The sequence below is a fragment of the Pagrus pagrus genome (assembly GCF_965226575.1).
Source record: "Pagrus pagrus genome assembly, chromosome: 19".
In the NCBI taxonomy this organism is placed as follows: domain Eukaryota; kingdom Metazoa; phylum Chordata; class Actinopteri; order Spariformes; family Sparidae; genus Pagrus; species Pagrus pagrus.
The window spans coordinates 16715950-16738788 of record NC_140203.1 but is presented as its reverse complement, the minus strand read 5'-3'; the positions used below and the strand labels follow the sequence as shown (position 1 = coordinate 16738788).

General features: G+C 41.5%; 1 protein-coding gene across 1 annotated transcript in view; it reads left to right on the top strand.

Moving 5' to 3' along the window:
- The window catches only part of LOC311275182 (matrix metalloproteinase-17-like), a 78255-nt gene that overhangs the window by 31385 nt on the left and 24031 nt on the right, over positions 1-22839 (top strand). Inside the window, exons 2-4 of the mRNA XM_084383491.1 lie at positions 86-218; positions 360-495; positions 16252-16538. Coding sequence (XP_084239617.1) covers positions 86-218; positions 360-495; positions 16252-16538 — 556 coding nt within the window. The remainder of the gene's footprint in view (positions 1-85; positions 219-359; positions 496-16251; positions 16539-22839) is intronic.

The window sequence follows — 22839 nt, the reverse complement described above, 5'->3', positions numbered from 1 at the left end:
GGTGTCAGACCCTCTCTGGGATACTTGGAGTCTTTGAAATGCCGGGGATAACTCGTGAACTCTGTGTCTACTGTTTCCCTTCCAGGACTGGCTGAGTAAGTTTGGCTACCTCCCGCCCCCTGACCCAGTGACTGGTCAGCTTCAGACCAAGGAGGCCCTGACCAAGGCCATCAAAGCCATGCAGAAGTTCGGAGGGCTGAAGGAGACCGGAGTGTTTGGTATGTGGCCCTGTTTATTTATGGGGTGTCATGTGGGAGAGTTAGTAGTTTGGCTGGACAGAGCCCAAATGTATTAGGGTTAGGCTACAAGTACAGCCTAAGCATCTCTCTGACACAAATATCCTGTCCTCTCCTCTTCAGACCAAGCCACATTGGGTTTAATGAAAACACCCAGATGTTCCCTGCCAGATGTTTCTGACGGAGAGGTGACAATGGGCCGCAGGAAACGAGGCCTGACTCCCCAGAACAAATGGAATAAGAGGCATCTATCCTGGAGGTAGGAAACAATGTCACAAAAAGGTCGACTGAGTTTCAGATTTATTTGTTTGAAAAGTACAAATACTCGCTGGTTGTCCTCGATTCACCCTGAAGGCTCAGGGCTTTGTCACAAATTCTAGGGATTGTAGGTAAATTGAGTATTAATTATCTGAAGGAGAATTATCCTGAGTTTGTTTAGTGCAATCAGTGTAATGTAAGCCTAATGCAGTTGTGTACAGATTCAGCCCAGTACATCACATCACTGCTGTGCTGTCAGCAGTAAGTCACCCCCGCCCTCCCCAGCCCCCTAATCTCTGCATCCTGTGGTACATTAGATTAGAGGTCTCTCCTTCAAGCAATACATCTTTTGCTCTTTGGATCATTTCTGGCTCATTTTGTAAAAATGGCAACCTGATTGGAGAGACCTCTGTCCTCCCAGAAGATGTATAAAGACGCTGATTCCTCATTAAACTTACAAAAGAAAATGTTGTCTTAAGTGATTCATAATTTTTGTTTGCCAAAATGTCCTCAGTTTTAAATCAATGTACAGGAAGTTTATTAAAGGATATCTAGACACCACTTAGCCCTACCTGCACATGAATTAGGGTGTCCCTATTCTTGTTGGGGTAGATGGTAGGGTGAGGCGTTAGAGCTACACGGCCCTGTAACAGAGATTTCTTAGAGCAGACATCAAACTGATTTACCACCTCAGTAAAAAGTGCCTAATGGTTGGTAGGTTGGTTGGTTGGTCGGTTGGTTGGTTGGTTGTCTGGTTGGTCGGTTGGTTGGTCGGTTGGTTGACTTGTTGGTTGACTTGTTGGTTGGCTGATCGGCTGGTTGGCTTGTTGGTTGGTTGGCTGGTTTGTTTGTTGTTTGATTGGTTTGTCAGCAGGATTACATCAAGACTACTGAACAGACATGCACGAAACTTGGATGGAGGATGGGTCTCGACCCCATTGACTTTTGGTGCGGATCCAGATAAAGTAAATGATCCAGGAATTTGTTCTCATTTTCTTTAGCGAAGCAAGATAATTCATTTTTGACATTTTCTCAGGGAATAATGCATAAATAAATATATATAAATAATCACGCTTACTTAGGCAGCTGATAGCTACGAGTAAGTACTAATGGGGACTGTTGGGCCCTAGTAGAGGTATGTAGCTCTAGTTCTAGTTGCTTATTGTGCATGACAGTCCCAATTTTTGACATATTGCAATGTTTTAAAGTCTAGCAGCAGAGTTGCTTCACTTGGTACTGCTCCTCTAATATCAGTGTAGACTGGCAGGTCATAGGAGGAGATTTCAACCATTACCCCTTGTACCGCTGTTGTGAGGAGCAAGGGGGCACTCAAACATGAGGGTAAGTAGTAAAAATTGAACCCAGACTGCAAAAACAAAACATCAATACATAGTTAAAAACCTTACATACGTCTAAAAGCACTCCTTGGGCACATTGTAATCCAATCCTCTGTTGTTAGGCTGATGTTGAGAACATTCAGAACTCTACTCAGCTTTGCCAAATGCACCAGTATCTTATCACATCGTCGCTTCATCATTTCTCAGAAGCTCTGCCAGAAGTAGTGTATTAAATAATCTGTTGGAAAAGAAGGGGATTGTATTCAATATACTGAACACGAATATCAATATCAGAGAAGTGGATAATGCTGCTGGAGTGCCTTGAGAGGGTTTCTACGGATGTTTTGAAAAGTTTTTGGCCGCGACTCTGGCTCGCTGTTAGAATCAATTCCAAGTGCTGTGAATCCAAGCTGATGAAAGCTGCCTTGCTCCACAAAAAGGAAAACTTTTTAGAGCCACCTTTCAAGCCATATTTGATAAAAACTACATTCATGGTGTTCAGAAAGTAATATTTATGACTCACAAAGAGGCTTTGTTGAAGAGAGAGATGTTCTCAAGCTTTCCCATGGCTGAAACTATATGATCATCGTAACCACCTGAGAAACCATAGCATAGTGTTAGACAGTAGAGAAAGGCAGAGAAATATATGGTCGGTATTTCACTCAAGCTTTCAGAGCTCGAGCTGCAATAAGCTTGTGTGTGGGCCACTGTGTGTATGTGTGCGCAGAATATGAATACAGTACGTGCATAATTTGAGAAATCAGAGAAGCCTACACACACACATACAGTATATACGCACATACACCGAGACGTGTATGCATTGCCTCCCTCCTGGTGGGCTTTAACTTTCTTTCTTCTTTGTTCTGCTGCCAATCATTCACTGAGCTCCTGTCAGCTAGCTCCCCTCTGAAATAAGACGTGTTTGTCTTCAGTCCAGTGAAGCACCTTTGTATTCACAGCACTCAGATTTGTAGAACAATGCGGCGGAACAGTTGTGGATTATGCGCTGGCCTCAGATCCAACGAGATTTCCGTATGTTGCAGATTTTCGCTGAGGCACTGTAACAAAGCGTTGATATTCAGCGTAGACTGGTGATTCTCTGGGTGTTCTTTCTGATTCGGTCTTTTGCAGCTGATGTTGTAGCGATTCCCTCGCTGCTTGGTTTAGAAAATTATTTTTATCATCTAATATTTCATGGTATCTCTGCTTCATTAGATTATATGGGCGAATAACAGGGCTGACAGAATGGAGATAATGTGCAAAACAGCTAATGAGCCAGATGTAATCTGACAGGCATATTAAACGCCAGCATTCTGATCCACCACATCAGTCAGATTAATGCAAAGTATTTATATCGCTGCAACATACATATTTCATCAATATATCAATTTTAATTATTGTGCAGCCAGGAAAGCAACGTATGTAAACCAAATTGTTTATTGATTATTTTTCTTTAAAGTTAGAACAAGTGCATTTTGTATTCCTATATTTTAAACATCATGCTTCTGAGGAAGATAGCATGAAGTTGGGATACGATAGCAAAAACACGAGTAAAAAAATAACCTCTATATGTTGATCACGTTCTGCACTCCTCTAGGGCTGAGCGTTTACCTGTGGCAGGCGTTTAGACGCCCCTCTGTGCATCTAAAACTTTTGACATGAACGACTTGAGGCTGGCACAAAATACTAAAGATTTACATATGCTCTTTATCTGTGAATGGTTTTGACAGTATTTTCCTCGCAGCAGGCCCTAAATTAGTCTATTAGGATTTACGGTATTGGAGGTTCACAACAGTTTGTTCATTAGTGAGAGTATGATCAGTGAATGGTATGAACAGTTGACATTAATTAGAGTCATAATAGGGCAACTGCCAAGTTAAAGACATAATCAGGTTATCTTGGTCACATTAAGATTGCAATCATTGCCAGAGTGACTTCGTTAACCGAGCTCTGTTAAATGTCAGTTTAACTCTCGTCACGCAGCGCTGTGTGGTGCTTTGAGTCTGTACACATGCCACAACCAACTGGACAAACTGTGATGTGTTTATAAAAAACAGTTTAACGACAATGAAGACGTTTTAGTTAGCTTTAAAGGTTGCATAATATGCTAATTTTAGGTTCACACTTTTATTAAGGGTTTCTAAATATGGGCTGTGCACATTCCCTATAGACTGCGCATTTTGATACTTTCAGAAGACCTATGGCACATGAACCTGCTTTATAATAAAGAAAGCCTGTAATTGTGCTTGTGTCACCAGGCTTTGAAGCCAAACTGGATATGTAGAGTAGCTGTACGATGTAGCAAAGTGCAAATATGAGCAGCTGTTAGCGTGCAAAGTCCTTCCCTGCTCACAGAATCATCACCGTGGGAAGCAATGAGCGCAAACTCCCTCAGTTTCCACTTTAGATTACCATACGGCATATCCAGCTGTTAACTCAAGGTCAAAAACATTCAGAGTAACTGCAAAGCATTTAAAATGCTCGAGTAGAACGGTGGCTTTTGATTGGGTGTTCATAGAAACAGATACATTTAGTACCTGCAGCGTTTAAAACTTGTTACAGGAGTCACTGATCTAGCGAAGGTCTGCAGTGTTACGTAGAGATTGTTTAATTAAAATATCATATCGACTTACAGTAAGACAGAGAGACAAAACCACTCATTCAGATTTAGCTGCCCCTGGCATGATTGACAATGGCTGTCTGAATGGCGCTTCACTCCCTCCTCTGCTTGTTCACACACATCAATCACATCATTATGTTCTGGAAAATGTGCAGAGTAGGTGGTGAGTGTCAGTTATTTCGTGGAGGGGAACAAAAGGATTGGAAGCTTAGCTGAGTAGCTATTCATTTTAGGGACTCTGGTTCAAGTAATGTGTTTTCCAGCAACAGAAATATAAGTAAATTATTTTTGTGATGATGTCTGGGAGTCTTGGTGCCCGGGCTGAGCTCTTAATCCCCAATCTAACTCCTGCTTACCTCTTTCTCCTTTTCACACGCGCCCATACAGCACACTGCCATCAGCCAAGTGTGATGCAGCCCAGTTGTGTAACAGCCCACTGTTAGCTCATTATCTCACATTGTTAGCCCATTATCAAGGCAGACAGCCTGGCGGTCATTAGCAGGCCGACTGATAACTCAAACGGATAGGTGTAGCGAACTGAGCGGAGGAGAGGAAAAGATGGGGAGGCTGATGAGGATAACGAAGAGGAAGGAAAGAAAGGAAGAAAAAACGAAGCTAACATAAAAGGGAAGATTGCATCTTTTCTATCCGCAGCTGATTCAGTAGGTGGGTGGTACTGACTAAATGTATCGCAACATCACGTACTCTCATCTGTGTCTGTAAAGTTTTCGTCAACTTTCTATGAAGTACTTGAACTGAGTGCAAAAATGAGCAATGCAGGGACACGAACACACAAAACCAGTGTTGAGCAAGTTACTTTCAAAGTATAATGAAATAAGTTGTACTCCTTTTACACCGCACAAAAAAACCCCACTAACACCAGCTCACATCTGGCTTTTGTCTTTGATGTGAATGGGTACAATTAGGGCTGGCGATACGGCCCTATATTTTTTGGCTATATCGCGATACACTATAAATATCTCGATATTTTGAAATAGTTACGACTTTGTATTAAAATTGCCCACTTTTATTAACAATAGTGTGATGCTCCAGAACCATTAAACAGCCTAGACCTTTGAGGAAAGCTGGAACTATGCGACTGCCCATATTTCCAGGCGTGCCTTGCTGGACTGAGTAGATAAAGTAGATAAAGTTGTTATGTCAGCTGTCTCATTTTTCCAAAATACAAATGTTACTTTTGTCAGCGTTTGTGATATGTGGGTGTTTATGTTGGTATTTGTTATTTTTGTGCTGGTTTAGTGAGGTCGGCATGGTGTAGATAAATTCTTTAAAACAACAGCAACAAAAAAAAAACAATGCACACACATTTTTTTTTTTGAAAAGCATTACGTGACATAGTTAATGCAATAATATTGATAAAATAAATATTCACATGCTACTTTGTTATTGCTGAAAATAAGTATTGTAATTTCATTAATGAAGTATTGTTAATGAAAATAATGCAGACCTCAAGAAGAGTAGCTACTGTTTACTCCAGAAGCTAATGGGGATCTTAATAAACAAACAAGCAAACAAACAAACAGAAATAATTCACCCCCCACTCTGTTAATGACCATGAAAGACAAACATTGTAAATGTAAGGCCACATTAGCACCACGCTGTTTACATTCATGTACCCTAAAGCTCCAAGCTGTTGTTTGTGAGCTCTGCATGGGGCCACCGTAGTCAACCTCTCGAAACCCAGCGAGGGTTATTTAAAAACAGTCGAGCCATATTCAAAGTGGATGGCGGTTAGTAATGAGAGCATTAAGTGTGGCCATACTCATAACTCAGCCGCACAGGTCCCTCAAAGCACTAACTATAGCCGAAGCTCACAGTGGTTAGTGAGAGTTAGTGGTGAAGTGCCACAACTGTGTCCAACGGCACCAGTATGTTATAGTCCTGGTGGTTGCTCCGGGACTATAAGAAGTAATAACATAAAGCTGCTGGCAATAATGACCGGGCATATCACAGCATGACTTTTTTAATTCTTGTGTTCCTTTGGCAGCTTTTATCCAGTAGTGCAAAAAGTTTGACCTAGATTGGAGGGATGGTAGATTGCAGCCGATAATAAACTTTGTCCACTGCAAATGAGGAAAAGTGGAGTTAATTTGATTTGCACATAATGTGGCATTCTGACCTGCATGAGGAGAAACAAAAATCCAAAACAGCAATGTTGAGCTTTTCACTGATAGAGGTTACTAAAGCGCCCCCTATAACAAGGAATAAGATAACAGTCTAAGCTGTAGCAACTGAACTGATTGCAAAGTAATATATCAGTGCTGAAAGAATCACAGCCGGGCTAACAGCCTTCTGCTTGTGGCGCTAGAAGATAAGTCAGCAGACAACCAAAGTCATCCATTGCCTTGGAATCATCAATGTATTTCATTCTGGATCAAAACGGTGCACAGACTGTCACTGACATGTCAGATAATTCTGCTACTATAAAATACCAGATTAAACACTAAACATACTAATGATGAGAAATCATAAAAAAGCTTCTTTACATCATCACTGCCGGCTTTAAACTGAATGAAACAACGAGGCACAAGATTTTTAGTGGAATTTTGGCCTGCCCTTATAATTACATTACACAAATGACATTAAGTTGGAGAGGAGTTAAAATGGTACAGAAATGTATTGTCTCAAATGTTATAGTATATAAAAATTATTACACACATCCTTGTTGTTTCAACAGACTCAGCTAATCAAGCCACTGCTGGACTCTATTTAAATTATATATCTAGAGTAATAGATTGTTGATTTCTATCTAGTCAGGGAAGCGTGAACCTTGAATTTCCCTCATGTTTATGAGAGGCGCCTCTATAATTGGTCAGTCACAGATCCATTATGGTGTGTGCATCACAAAACAGTTTTGCCGCGCAGAAAAGTTTATTAACAGGGTGCCAGGTAATTCCAGGGTATTGAAGTCCTCAGCCTTCATCTCCCTGCTGCTATTGGAAGCCAACACCCTGTGAAATTGCTTGTTGGAACCTTAGGAATAAAAATAACTGTTATTAAGTCTTATCTTATTAGGGAGCCATTGTATTTTTCTACAGATTTCTCATCGCCACCTCAGAGTTGGTGATCGTGATAGACAGAAAATGAGGGATGAGAGAGACCCGGACCGAAAAAGTGTAGAGAGAAAGATTTGCGGAGGGAGGGTAGGCTCATGCAGAGCCTTTAATTTGGCGCCTTTCATCTTCAGAGTAAAATGATGTGTGTGTGTGAGAAGTATTAGGAGTTTTTGGTCGTGCGCAGCGCGGGTCTGCGTCCCTCTCAGGGAAATATTGTCTTGTTTGTGAGTGTGTTTTTCGCTGCTACATGTGTGCGTCTCCGAACGCTTATGAGCACATGATTCACCGTCTGCATATGAGCTTTCAATTTTCAGGGTAATCAGCTTATGTCTACGGAGGGTAGCAGAGCACAGGAGGTAAATATTATTTGTGTGTGTGCGCGCGTGTTTGTGTGTACTTTATAGCAGCACTTTTGATGTCAGCTCATGTCTCTGTGGAGCAGCAGAGCCACAGGAGGTAAGAGCCTGCTGAGAGGCTGAAGGCGGGGACGGCAAAAGAGCCTTAGAGTTTTCTTCATCTGTGTCTCTCCCTCCATCCATCCCTCTCTTCTTCCTCCCTCTCTGAATCATCCCTCTGCCCGTGGACAAGTGTGGAAGACGTACAGTGCGTGGAAATTAAAAGTCAAGCAGGTGAAATGTAAGAGGAAATTGTGTGTGCGAGCGTGCGAAGGTTTGCTTTTCCATATCAGCGTAAGCTCATGCAGCACGCACGCACACACACATTTATGGACATATAAGCCCAGTCTGCTCTTACTCATTTGTCAAATTAAGGTGGAAATTGTGCCATGGAATTAAATATGTAGTGGAAAATGAAGTCCACCTTAATTAGCCTTCTGTCCGTTCAACTAATTTCAAAGTCTGTTAAATCACCTTTTCCTAATCTCTGGCTGACGGAACAAGAAGCTGGCAGACCTGTTTCTTGCTCATCCCCCCGTACCCTGTACTCTGATTGGTCGAGTGAAATAGTAACCTGAAATATGACTTGAGGTGAAATTGCATTTCAAGCTGAAATCATGAACATTTTTGCCCTCTCTGTTATTGGAAATTCAGTAAATGTGACAGAGTTGTGCTGTTAGGTTGTGCAGAATCCTCCTGTTTATGAATCAGCAAAACTTGGAGACCACATCGACTAGTTCACGATAAAAACCAACATGCTGATCAGCATTTCTCCATCGTAGAGTATGGAAGGCACGTCCAGCCCTGGTAATGGACAAATTAATGCGAGGTCAGAGTTTCCCCCAGATCAGCATTCCTACAAATTACATCCATATTGGACAATTCTGCACCTCCCTGTTTGCATCCAATTTTGTGTTAACACAGGAAGTAGTGTGTCCTATACTGTACGTAGCGAGTTGGAAAGTAAGGGTTTGGAGGTGGGGATGCAATTAATATTCATTGTTTTATCATCCATAACCAAGATACTCCCCTAACCTTAGCTGAGTGTTAAAGTTGCCAGTAACCATACCATCAGGCCATCTTTGTTAGAAAAATGACCATATATGCTTGATGTTCGGCAGGGTCCTCTAGTGGCCATAGTAATTATTACGGCAGCAAAGGAGGAAGTCGGAGTGACAAGTCCTTATCGGGAGGAGATGATGGATGGTTGGGTTGCTAATGTAGTTAAGTTGCGTCACACACATTACGTAACTGAAGTTATGTATGTAGCATAGGCACGTTCATAACTTAATTTACATAAGTAACACAGTTGTTGGAAGCCAACCTCTTATGTTTTCCTAAATCTAACCCAACTGTGAGTGTAGGAAGAAGGTCCTGAATGTCTGTCGCTGCTACATTGCAACTGTCATATTGTTTCAGGTGATAAATGTAATTTTGGGAATCACTCACAATTAACCTATTTAGTCATTTATGTATGACAATGGATGATGATCTCCATACCTTAAGGGTGCAACTGTTGCAGCTTAGTTAGCTAGTTAGTTCAGTTAGCCGTGCAGCTAGCGGTCTGAACTTGGAGCTCGGGATGTGTTGATGTTCACACCACTAACACAGGAACTTTGGACCCAGAAGAGCGGGGGCTAGCTGGTTTGCATGCTAACTTCAGACATTATAATGTCAAACTGTTATTTCTTCACACGCTTTTGATCATTTTCGTAAAAATTTGAATGTTTAATGTCAAATGAAACTCTTACATATTGCACCTGTAACCATCGTTAATGCCATAACCATAATCTTTCCTTAGCCATAACTGTAGCTAATGTGCACAAATATTGAAAATAAGATTCTTTTTAAACTGGTATTGAAGCTGATTTGTGGTTTTGCAGAATTGTTCAACATCGGTCTGTCTGCAGACCTTCACTTTTCAAAATCCTGTTTTTTGCCATCACTAGTTTCATAAAAGTACATTTATAAAAGACACTAAATTCTTTCTACAGCGTCTTCACACTGTGCAGTCATCTTAATCCATTTGAAAGGAGCACTGACAAGATCTAGACCACATTCAAAAAACTATGCACTCACAGTGATAAACAAGCATAAAGCAACAGCAAAGGAATAAGGGACTGTTTGTTTCCCTCCGTTTCACCTCTCAGGATACATGCAGGCTTCCCTAACCACCTGGAGCTTGTTTGGGGTCCAGCCTTACAAGAAGACACCACTCGGGACAGTAAATGATATACCGTGTCATCCTCTGGGATTTTATGTGTAGTATCAACATAAATCTGATAATAAGGCATAAGGCAGTGAAGGACATTGCTTTTGATACAAGGATTGATTTTTGGAGTGATTTTAGAGTGAAGACTGAGTCATTCATCTCTTACGCTACAATTTATCATAGAAGGCATGATGACTAATTTATCATGATGTTGTATTTGCTATTCTAAGTTGATAGTAGAAGAATGGGCATTCACAGAGTTTCATATTTTTTAACCTTGAATTTCGCCCTCTCCCACTTCCGCCCATGTATCCTCGGCATCTCTCACACTCACAGCCCTGTACCTCCGCACAAGTCTGTAACACAAGCCGTTCTTTTAAAAAGGTTTTGTAATGAGGAACATCTTTTGTGGGTAAGGAAAAGGAGACATCAGATACTCTGTCAGAGATGGAAATGTGTCTGTGTGATCACTGATCCCTCTGAGTGTAGTAGCCTGGAGAAACGCTGAAACTTAAGGACTCGTCATCCTCACGGAGAACAAGCTCCGTGAATCTGACTAAAGTTAGAACTGTGGAAGATGAAGCCATGGGGAGTTGTCAGGAATATTTCAGCGATAGGAGAGCCTGTGATTCTGCTTTTTACTCTTTGTCTTTTGCTCACTCTTCCTCCTTTTACAGTAGGTGTCTGTCTTCTTCCTATTTTTATCTCTTTCCTTCTCCTTCCTCATTATTTTCTTCTTTCCTACATCATCCTGATCATTGTCTTTTTTTTGTTTCTCTGCACATTGAACATGTACAGTGTTTTTCACACGGTGAAAGTAATAAAACAAGATTAACAATGTAATCTTACATTGTTTAGTGCAATGTTTAGTGAGTCTCCCGTGCACACATTCACTTCGGAAGCACACACAACACGGCAGTGCACTCTGTCTTGACAAAAACATAACCTCACCTTGATTTCTTGAACTATAATTTATTAGTGCAATGCCTGTTCAAAAACATGCTGTTTGGCACAGATAATCTGGTAATGTGAGGGGTTTACAGATCCAGTCTTAAGCCCCCTGAACAGCTCACAGACTCATCAGGGCTGCCCCGACAATATCAAACGTGTTTGATATTTTTAATATTTAAAATCTGGATGATTTCATCGGTGCTTTACGAGCCGTACCACAACAACCAATGAGAGAGGCATCCTGGAGCAGCTGACGGTGCTGCCCTTGAGGCTAACGATAGCTAACACACTGCTGTTGGCGAAACTTAAAATCTCACCTAAATGCGCCTCCCCAGTTGAAGACTCACTTAATCTTCTTTTGTTGTTTTTTCTCTCACTTCAACACATTACATTGAGATATTGCACCACACTAATCTCCATTTTGTATTCTACCACTTAAGGCTAACATTAGCTAGCATAATGTTGTTGACAGAACCGAAAAATCTCACCCCAAGCTCTGGCAACAGAAAAGAAAAACTGTGTTGACCGCACCTTCTCACTTATCCAGACTCATTTAACCATCTTTTGTTTTTGTTTTTGTTTTTTGTTACTGCTGCATTCCAACCCCAGTTTTGTTTATGTCTGCTTCCCCATTTTCCCCATGGTCACCATAGAGGGATTACGTGTGAGACAGACAGACAGACAGACAGACAGACAGAGGTTCCATGCTTTATAGTTTGATGAGTAGGTGGGTTGTTTGTGTGATCTGCTGTGATAAGCTGTCATGGTGAGCACAGGATCACAGAGCCAGTCTCAGTGATCAGAGCCCTGGATAAACCAAGCTGAGAGCACTTCAGACTCTTTAGGTACGGTCATTAACAGGTGAAACAAGTCCGAATCACAATGGGAAATGCTTGAGAAGGCCAACATACATAGACGTTTAAACCAGCACACAAGAAGATTATGTCATATGTGATTAGCAGCCAAGTATCCCTGGTTATATTTTATGTAGCTGTAGCTTCTATGGCATTCACATTTCCAACAATGCACACTGTAGGAGAGCCAACACAGAAAGAAAGACAAACATAAATGAGGCTTTGAAACCATCATTATGAACCAATGCTGCCATCACCATGACCACAGATCCCATGCTGGGTAAAAGAGAAAACAGTCAGGGAGAAGCTTCAGTCGGAGGGATGAGTCACCAGCTGTCCTTAATCATAAAGAATTCAAGTGTGAATTGAAACATCCGTCAAAACGAATGATTTGTTTGACGGAATCTCGGCTTTCAAGATGCCCGATTCAACAAAAGGAAGAAAATGGGATGACAGAGGGCTTTTTATGAGCAAGATTGTTTGAAGTGACAGAACTCGAGTCCCTGAAAACCTTTCTGTGACCTCAATGTTAACCGCGATTGGCACAGTCACAGTCTCTGAGTCTTGACAGTCCCATCGCTGGTGCAGCTTGTCTAAACTCATCAAACATAATGAGGCTTTTGTGGTATTATTGTCGTGGAGCGAGGTTTGTACACTGTGAAGGCATTACAACTATTATACTGTCATTTTGAGTTCAGAGTTCTAATAATAACATTTCGGTCTTTGATTTGATGGGTCTCTTCATTACTGGTGTTGACAGAAAGAAAGGTTTAATTTGACAGTAAACACCCTTGAGCAGCTACTTTGTCATGTTTTGTGTATTAAAGTTTGACAAGGCAGGCTAAGACGGCATAAAACAGGTTTTTCAACAGTGAATCCTCACGTGTCAGACATAAAAGCCACTAACGTCATTAGCAAAATCAGGACATCAAGAGCATTAACCCTAAAATATAAATCGAGCAGTGTTGCCAGATGTTCAGCAGTTGTGGTATTTTGTTAAAACAATTTTGCCCTCTGTATGACGTACGATCAGTGATGCTAAAAATGCCATAACGTACGCTAACTTGACCATTTTGTGATGCTAACGTCAGTAGTTTGAGTCTAGCTGTCTCAGGATGGCAAAATATGGAGCCCAGATCGATTCTGTGCCGGTCACATTTACATATATGCCGCCCGCCCCTACAACTAGACCACCAGAAAATGAAAGAGAGAAAATAAGTTCTTTATGTTGTTCACCTTATTTATGTGTACTTCTTTCATTTCAGCTCAAAGTGAGAGTTTATGCTGCATTTTGCTGTCATTTCCAGTCGCGCGCAGACACGGAGCGGCGAGAACAGTCAGGGACATTACTCAAGCTGACGACGAGGTTAGATAGATCTGTAGCACCGGTTTTCTTCTGGGAAACTAGAACATTGTAGCTCTTATGAATGCAAAATAACAGCAGGGAGACCATTTTACTAACACGCCACTGAATGAAATAGCTTATAACGTGTTAGATAAAGTGGAATACGCTGCAATTAATTGTGGGTTCGATGTTGTTCATACTATAAAGCTCAGTCCAGTTCCGGACAGAAAACTAGTGCACCTGTTTGCAGTGCAGCAGAACAAACTGTTTTCCCCACAGCAAGGCACAGTGAACGTGGCCTGTAACCTTTGTTGGAGGTCACCTGGCTGCTTTTTCACATTCTCTTTACTCTTCTTTACTCTTTAATGAAATTGTTAGGGTTAAAACCTTTAGACTCGTTACACCAGAGGTTCTCAAACATTTTTCTTCATGCCCTCAGTGGGAGAAGCACTCACTGAATCTTAATAGCCTTGCTAGCATCAGAGCTCTTCTTTGGTGATATGTTCCTTAATGAACCAGATTCATCCAACTTCAGCTGAGCTCTTTCTTTTTTATGTCCCGGTCAGTACGGCCCCCTGCGTTGGCTCTCTGCTCCCCAGTTTGAGAAGCACTAGATTCAGACCAAGTTGGACTGTTCTGCTCACAGTTTAGAGATTAAATCATGTGTGGTATAGAAGTACTCTGAGCTCATTCTTCGTAGGAACCACTTGATTCTAGTATACAGTAGATTATTTTAAAAGATTTTCTCGAGCCAGAATCAAGTCAACAAATGTGTGCTGGAGAAATGGAAAATATTTTCTTTAAAAATGGATTAAAACAAAAAATAAAGATAAAAGAAACTGCGGCATCCCTTGAGTGAGACAGAATTAATTCATAAGCCGGTTTATCCACCGATTCAGAAAAGTCACAGCTCAGCTGAGGTGCGCTCGCCTTCAACTTTCCCTAAAGAGTTTACGGTCCTTGCTGCTATATTGAACATCTCTCCACTCACCAGTTCACCCAGATTTGCATTTCTTTTTCTCACTTTCGTTGCCTCTTCCAGGGAGATTGCAGCATAAATGAGAAACGTAGGTGGTTTGACAGATGGTCGTTCTTTATTTTGGCACAAGTATTGCATATTGTACTTCCAGAATGTTCTCATTCCAAAAACTCTTTTTTATACTTGGACTTCAGTGGTAACTTGTATTGTAGTATTCAACCAGGCCTCAGTCTGTCTATGACAGGGGTGCCCAAACTTTTTCCCCTGGGGGGCCAAAACTGAAACCTAATGGTGCACCAAGGGGCCACAAAGCTAACACCTGTTGTTTAGATGCAAATTGGTACTAACATCACAAGTTCCCCTGACTGACTGACTTCCTGTGCAAAGCGTCACTCTGCTGCTGTTTACCGACAATAAATAAAACGGCATGAACAGCAATTTCATTTATTTTATTTTTTATTTTATTTATTTTTGAAACATGGTGGGCCAGATTGAACCTTATGGTGAACCAACATTGGCCCACGGGCCCTACTTTGGGCAGCTCTGGTCTATGAAAATAGCTTTATATGAATCAAAATCCATGTTTGTGCTTCTTTTTCCATTGAGCTGTGGTCTTGTCTCGTTTGATGCAAGTCACGGCGCTTGATAAAGAGGTCAAAATTGTCAATAAAATCCAGCTATCCAAAACATGAAGTGCAGCCGAGCATGAAATGCTCTATAAACATTGATTTTAGTGGAAGGAAGTTGTTTGAAACTGGGCAATTTACCTTGAATGTTTTTTTTATCTATCTGATCAATCAGTGAAGCAAATATTTCAAAAGTTTTTGATTTTCAGATTTAAAAAGTTCACTTTTTTGATCATTTTTAGCCGATGTAGCAGGCTGTAAGCTGGTCACGGCAGTAAGACAAGGCTGTACTCTCTCCAGGCTAAGAGCCCATCCTGCTGATGAACATTAAATTGCTCAGAGCAGCCTGATATGGCCAAATTGCCTCATGTATTTAGACAAAGTGCTTTTGTGGGGAGAAAGAAGCCGATTGCATCATGTTGAAGCAGAGGAGTAGAAAGAGGCAAAGACTGATGGATGGATAGAAAAGAAAAGGGAACGAGAGAGACGATGACGGAGCAGATTTAGAGGGAGAGGGGTTATTCAGACTTAGCATGACGTCTGAGTGGTTTTCTGTTTATTTTTGTCCTGGTTCTACTGTCGCTGACGGAAAGAAATTACTTGAGAGATGTTAAGGTGATGAGAGGAAGGAAGAATAATAAATATGGGCTGAAAAGTAAAAGGGGAAGGCAGTGAAAAATCTGATGAGTTGTTCCTGAGAGCTGAAGCTGTAATCTGTTTGAATGCACATTGTATTCTCTCTTATTATCAGTGTATGTGAGCAGCAGGAGCACCTAACCATGAAATACAAAAACCAATAGAATCACATAAAACATTCAAACCCGAGTGTTTGTTTTGGTGAAGGTCCGTCCCAGGGGCAAACACTGTGTAGCTGACAATTATGGGTTTGTGCTTTTGTGATATTCAGAGGTATCTCTCCATCCTGCACTTGCTCTACCTGTATCGACTATGAGCCAACCTTTCCTCTTGCACTCCTGTCTCCTCTCCCCGACACTTACACCCTCCTCGCCTCTTCTCTGTCTTCATGTTCATTTCTGTCACCTTTACACTTGACATACTCCTTCTCTTTTCTCCTCCCACGGATTTTACCTCTCTTAACCTTTCCTCCTTTAATTTTCCCTTTCTTCCCCTCATGTTTCTTGCCCATCATCATTTTTCTCCTCTTTTTTGCCCATTTCTTCTCTCCGCTTTTACTCGGTTCATCTGTCAAGACTCCCATCCACTCCCTTCATCAGCCACCTCTTCTCTCATCTCCTTTCTTGTCCTCTCAACTCCCCCATGTATTTCTGTTCCCCTCCTCGCCCCGTCGTCTCTCTCCGTCTTGTATTTAATGTATTCCCTCTCTCCCTCTCTTCTCTCAGAGTGAGGACGTTCCCTAAGGATTCGGCCTTACTGGGCAGGGACACTGTTCGTGCCCTGATGTACTACGCCTTGAAGGTCTGGAGTGACATCGCACCACTTAACTTCCATGAGGTGGCTGGAAGTGATGCAGACATTCAAATCGACTTCACTAAGGCCGACCACAATGACGGATATCCCTTTGATGGGCCAGGGGGTACTGTGGCGCACGCGTTTTTCCCCGGTGAGAGGTTCACAGCTGGGGATACGCACTTTGATGATGACGAGGCCTGGACCTTCAGATCACCAGGTGACGAACGTTGCAATCTGCTATATTAAACCATTGAGTCAATGTGTTTGTAAAAATGTATGACATCCATTAGGTGCAGGGTGAAATAGACTCTATCCAGCTATGATTATATTCTCTAAAAGAGAATTTTGCCTGCCAGTTTGATGATGAGGACTGGCTGCAAAATAGAAACTACTTCCACCATTTTATTCATTTCAGCTAATTATTTCAACCTTTTATCCATTAAGCTACAGCTATTCAACCGTTGATCAGTTACCTTAAGCTAACTACTTTAACCATTTATCCATAACTTTTAGCGTTTTCAAACATGTATTATTTACTTTAAGTGAACTATTTCAACCATTTATGCATTATTTTTCTTTACCATTTTAAACATTCATTTATTACTTTTAGCTAACAGTTTTATCTATTTATCTATTAGGCTAGCCGACTTTTAGCCAACTGTTTCACATACATATTAGCTAGGGCTACTTTAAGCTAACTATTTCAACCACTTATCCATTAGGTTGTATTAAGCTAACCGTTTCCAAAATTTATTATTTACATTTAGGTAACATTTTAACAATTTTTCCATTACTTTAGCTAACCGTTGGAAACATAGTTATTACTTTAAGTTAACTGTTTTAACCATTTATCCATTTGGTCACTTTCAGCTAACAATTTCAAACATTTATCCATTGTTTTAAAAATGTATCACTTTTAGTTAACTACTGTATCTCAACCATTTATCTATTGCCTTTAGTTAGCCTGTATTTCAACCATTTGCTCACAACTAGTTTTCATACACTTATTAAGTTATAACACCTTAATGTGTTAAAACTGACAGGGTGACGAACAGCTCAGGCTGCTGGTTGTTGCGCGGTTTCTAATGATCAGCATCAGCAATTTGTGATCCCACTTTGCTGTTTCTTTTCCTCCTTCATGCATATTTTAAATTGAGTTAGCTTTCCACCTACCTCCTATCAGCTGCAGAAACACCCTGGTTGGGAATCACTGCCAAGGCGATACTGTAGTTCAGCCTTTAATTGCTTCATACCTCTTGTTATTCAAAAACTTCGCCATGGGCTCCCAAAGCCTGGCATTTTCATATTAATTTTGGATTTCAGTGACAAAACAATTAAAATGATTGACTGATAAAACAATTACTGATGGATTCATGAGTGTTCGCCGTTTGCAGCCCAACTGTCGAGATTTAAAATACAAGTTTACAAATAAAATTCAATTCCTATTCTACTGAGGCGAAGGCAGAAGTCTCAGTTGAGAGAATGTCATATCCTTGTCCAAAAAATCTGTTATTATAGAAATCGACGCAAAGGCTGTGTTTCCAGTGAATCCTATTCATTCAGGGCGTTCCTGCTTTGAGCTGTGTGGGCTAATAGATTGGTTTATGCAATGTTATCCTGAATGATCTGGCCAAATTTCTTTCATCAAACAGTTTTCAAAGAGCTTGATTACCCGCTGGGGGAGATCTGTGAGTTTGAAATGAGGACAGGATGATAGCGGCACAAAATGGAATTCAATCAGCGCTGCCAATCAAAAATAGACAAGCTTATATTAGAAATATCCATTATATTTAGACAGCTCTGGAAAACACAACGCCGTGTTTTGGCTTTGGAAGGTAATCTCTGATTTATTTCAGTCACTCTTTCATACATTCACTCACTCATAATATCTCTCCTCTGTGCAGACGCCATCAATCAGGCGCCTCCTCTTTGCATGTGTGCTGAGCCGCCTGTGTCCTTGTTATCACATGAATAATTGTGAATACCAGAGCCGTGGCTGCGTGTGTTCACTCTGGTGCAAATGAAATTATTGGTGGCTCAACAGGACAAAATGTAACCAGATCGTCACGTTCTGATAAGAAAGTCTGTGGTCTTGTCACTCAGCGTCACCCTCATTTCTCCCTGCTGTCCTTTGCTGTTTTTTTTTTAATAAGGGGGGGAGGGAGACTTGGTGGCTTGCAGGAAAAGGGTAGGGGAGCATTATAAGTCCACTCATCCGGATGAAATGAGCGGATGGAGCGATCTAGCCGCAACGAATGCATCGTCAGGCGGCGGCTGTCTCAGCGCGGTCACACGAATGACAGCATAAATCATTAACTCGCCTTTGCTCTGACTTGCTTTCTTTAGTCTTCCTTTCATTTGGATGACTGAACTCAAAATGACCTTCCTCTCCCCTCTCCTCTGCTCAGCACATCCATTCATCGCCTCTTTTTGAAAGATGGATGGACAGAAGAGGAGAGAGGGAACGGTGACAGAAGAGAGGTAGAGATGACGTGACGAATAGTTTGGGAACTTGTGAGGGACGTTTTAGGCAAATGAGTCAAAAAGACAAGTGAAGTTAAGCGTGAAAGTTTATATTTGACCTCGGAAATATATGTGTGGCACAGGGCCAGAAGATGTATCAAGATGAAATGCTTTATTTCAGTCGCTATTGATAATTATTGCTTATTACATAACATAAGTTCCTCTTTTTAATAAAGATAAATAGAAATAAGGTTAATTTAACCACTTAGCTGTATTGAGAAGTTACTGTAATTAGTGATCTTAAGAGCGTAAGGGCATAACAATGAAGCTGCTCCGTAGTCTGGTGGTACTTCTGTATCTTTTGCCAGAGGGCAGCAGGTTGAACAGACTGTGGCTGGGGTGGGTGTCGTCTTTTAGTATCCATAGGTCTCTGCGTGGACATCATCTATGAAATATGCCCCTTTAAGGTCCACTTACCACAAAGTTGCCTATCAGCTCTCGTACTTTGCTAGGTCTAACAAGTCTCAACCTTTTTGACCCTTATATAAAGATTGATTCTGCAAGTTAGATCCTCACGTCAGCAGACACTACACTACGATCAGTCGATCCATCAATCCCTGGATACAGAAACATATTTCATGCAGCATTATAAATTAAATCAGGGGGCGATAAAACAAAGGTTTGCTCAACGAGTGCCCCGAGGGTGTAAACCCTGAGTACGTTAATTTAACACCAAACTAAAAAGAGCCACAAAAATGCTTAATTGGTTTGTCAATCACACGGGGTTCCTTTCAGACATTTGTTGTGTTGCACGCAGTTGTAAACACACAAAGTGGCAGAAATAATTGTGGGGAGAAGTTCAGATCTCCCAAATTTTCTCGTGGGCGTCCTTTAAGAAAGTTACGAAAAACTTTTCAAAGGTGTGTGTGTGTGTGTGTGTGTGTGTGTGTCTGTGTAGCCTACATCCGTACAAATTATGTTTCCAGTAAGACAACCTGAACTTTTAAGGGAGTAGTTTTCTTTTTTGAGAGGGCTGAGCAAGTAATTAAAAATATTATTGAAACAGCAATAAGTGCAAGTGCATTATCCAAAACAGGGAAAAATAAAAGTTTCATAAAAAAATCGCAGCTCCTAATTATATCTGCAGTTTGTGGGTAATTGATGTGTGTATTTTGCCTTTGTTTCTATAGAATGACAAATAGCCTCTAAGCAGCACAAGAGTAATTGTTACTGCCAGGCTGTATATACCGCCATCTGCTATAAAGTCCTCGAAGCCAAGAGATGAAGGGGTGCCAAAGGTTTATGATATGTGCGGATGCCATTACTCCTCCTCTGATTCCAAGTGAAGCCCTTTTCCCTTCCAGGAGAAACAAAATTGCACGTCTTGGCAGCTTCTACCTTTTTCCTAACTGCACCCATTTTTTCACCTCCCGCCTCACGCATCCCAAATAGAGTAATTCCTGGATGAAAGGTATATTCACGACAAAAAAAACGACCTCTTCTTAAGCTGGAAGCAAACCAGAGAGAAATCTGTAGGCAAGCAGCGTTTTATGAATCATCAGCTCAGACGGTGTGAGTTATTTTTCCACACTGATGAAATGACAGCGGCCCTATACACTGTGTGATTTCCAGGGTTATGTTTGTGTACATTGTTTTGTGCAGTGCGCTGAAAGAAACGGAGCTCGGTTTCAGTGCACGCACACTAAGCACCGGTGTTGTATTTGATGTTGCAGCAGTGAAAAGTTCTCAATCACAGGCCGCTAACCAGAGTGAATTGTGGGAAACGAGCATCCAAACATATTGTATTTTTTTGCAAATACTATCCACAGAAACATGTAGAGAAGTTCTAGTTTTGCAATTGTGTTTTTTTGATGTAATAGAGTATTTGTTAGTTTTAAGTACTTTAGGTTAATTTATTAGATTTATACAGAAGCTATCTATATTTTTAAGTGTGATCAACAGAATTTTTCTTTTCATGCGTGAAACCAAGTGTAACCATGTCTACCATGTTTGAAACCAAGTGGAAGAAGCTAAGAAACACATTTTTCTCCTGAAAGAAATGAAGGAGAGAAAATCATCTATTATGAATAATAGATCAGACAGAAAATGGATGACCAGAAAACTTTTCTAACTCACCTCTCAGGGCCTCTGTAGATTTAACACCAAGAAGACCACAATTATTCTGCTTTTGGTCTCGTGTGATTGGTTGTTAGTGTTTCATAGTGCTGCTGTGGCGCTGTTAGCATTTGTCCCAGATCTTCTCACAGTATCAGGAGCTCAGATGCTTTTTCCCCACTTAACCTTGTCATTTCGTGCGCTGGTAGTTATTTATCAATAAGCAGAGCCTGAATTTCGACTCTGTTGCAGGAAAGAACTATTATTTTGCGAGACCAAAAGTTCAGTCTGATATCACAGATAAAAGGATTAAATTGATTAAGCACTTTGTTGAAGTGGTGAGGCAAAATATAAAAACATGCCCTAACGCTTTCTCGTCTCTGTTCGACACCTCTCAGGTAAGCTGTTAGCTGAAAGGAATTGTGGCTTTGACAAGTGAAATTGGGATCAGCCAACTGAGATGTTAATAGAATAACTTTGTTTTCCTCATTAGTACGAATGTGATACCCTTCCCAGCGGGAAGCTTGTAAATTTAGAAGCTCAATGTTTATCACAGATATCACATACAAGTCCAAAATTGGCCTACAGGAAAGGTTTTCAGACAAATCCAGTGTCTTAAGCTGCGTTTTGAACTCGTGTTTAGATCAAACCACAACCTGAAGGATGGAGCCGAGTGTGTGTGTGTGCGTGTGTGTGTGTGTGTACGCTTTTGTGCATGTGCGTGTGTTCATCTCAGCTGCTGAGTCCGTGATGGGGTCAGAACCTGCGTGGATCTCCCTCCTTTGTTTTGCGCTCTCAGGGCTGTGAGCCATATGTTACCGGACAGCCGCTCAATCTGCTCCAATTAGACCTCCCACCGGGCCGCAGCAGTGGCAGGACAAGCAGAAGTAACAGCTGCGTGTATGTGGGGTTGGTTAATGGCAGCAGGGCAGTGATGGAGAGAGGGGTCAGAGATGTGACCCCGTCTGCAAGACATTTATTGACATGTCCTAACGACCGCCAAGCCACAGAGAGACATCTTTACTGAAGAATAAACCTAAAAATAAGCCTAATAAACAGAGCTGTCGGCTGATTTTAAAGATGTTGACTTCGCCATCCATAAATAATTCAGGGAGACTGACTGACTGACTGATGATGGCTCCCCCGTCGTGCCCGTAGAAATTAAAAGCATGGGTTGATTGTGTGAATCATCGAACCTTTCATCGATACTTCTGAATGAATCCCCTCCAGTGCGTCTAACTTTTCATTCAGCGAAGCGAGCACAGACTGCTCTTTTTCACTCTCAGATCTTCTGAAGACGAAAAAACATCCCCAAATGTCTTCAATCGGCTCCCCAAAGACAGCCACAGACCTGGTTGAATTCTCCATAATGCTTTGTTTAGCCGTTGACTTTGCCTCCTCGGTGGCACTCCGAGGCTGCCAGACTGGCGCGCTGAGGCAGAAGGAGCGAAGTGAATTAAAGTGCTCTTCACTTACTCAAGTCACACTCTGCCGGCCCCACCTTGCTGCCGTTTCACAACACCCTCCTTGCCTCTGAGGCTTTTGTTTAGCTGATGTCACAGTCGCTATTTCTACATATCGTTCGGCCTTTAACGCAGCGGACGTTGGGTCCTGCCCGGGCTCCCGCAGAGCTATCAGATTCATTCTTGTCATTAGCAACTTTTTCAAAATCACGCTAATCCCTTGAGAAGCTGTAAACTTGTTAGGTCAGCCCAGAAGGTAAAAAGTGAATGTTGGTGCTTCAGCAGATTGCGGCGCTATGTAATCGTCTTTAGAAAAATGAGCCTTATCAGACAAATCCGCAGCTGAGTAATTGCCTTTGCTAATTCGCTCCCCCCCACCTCTCCCGGTGCATTGTTCTCAGCGGGATCCTAAATCTGGGTCCACTAAGGCCGGCTCCTAATGTGTCTGATGATGCTGAATAGCGGAATATTAAGCAC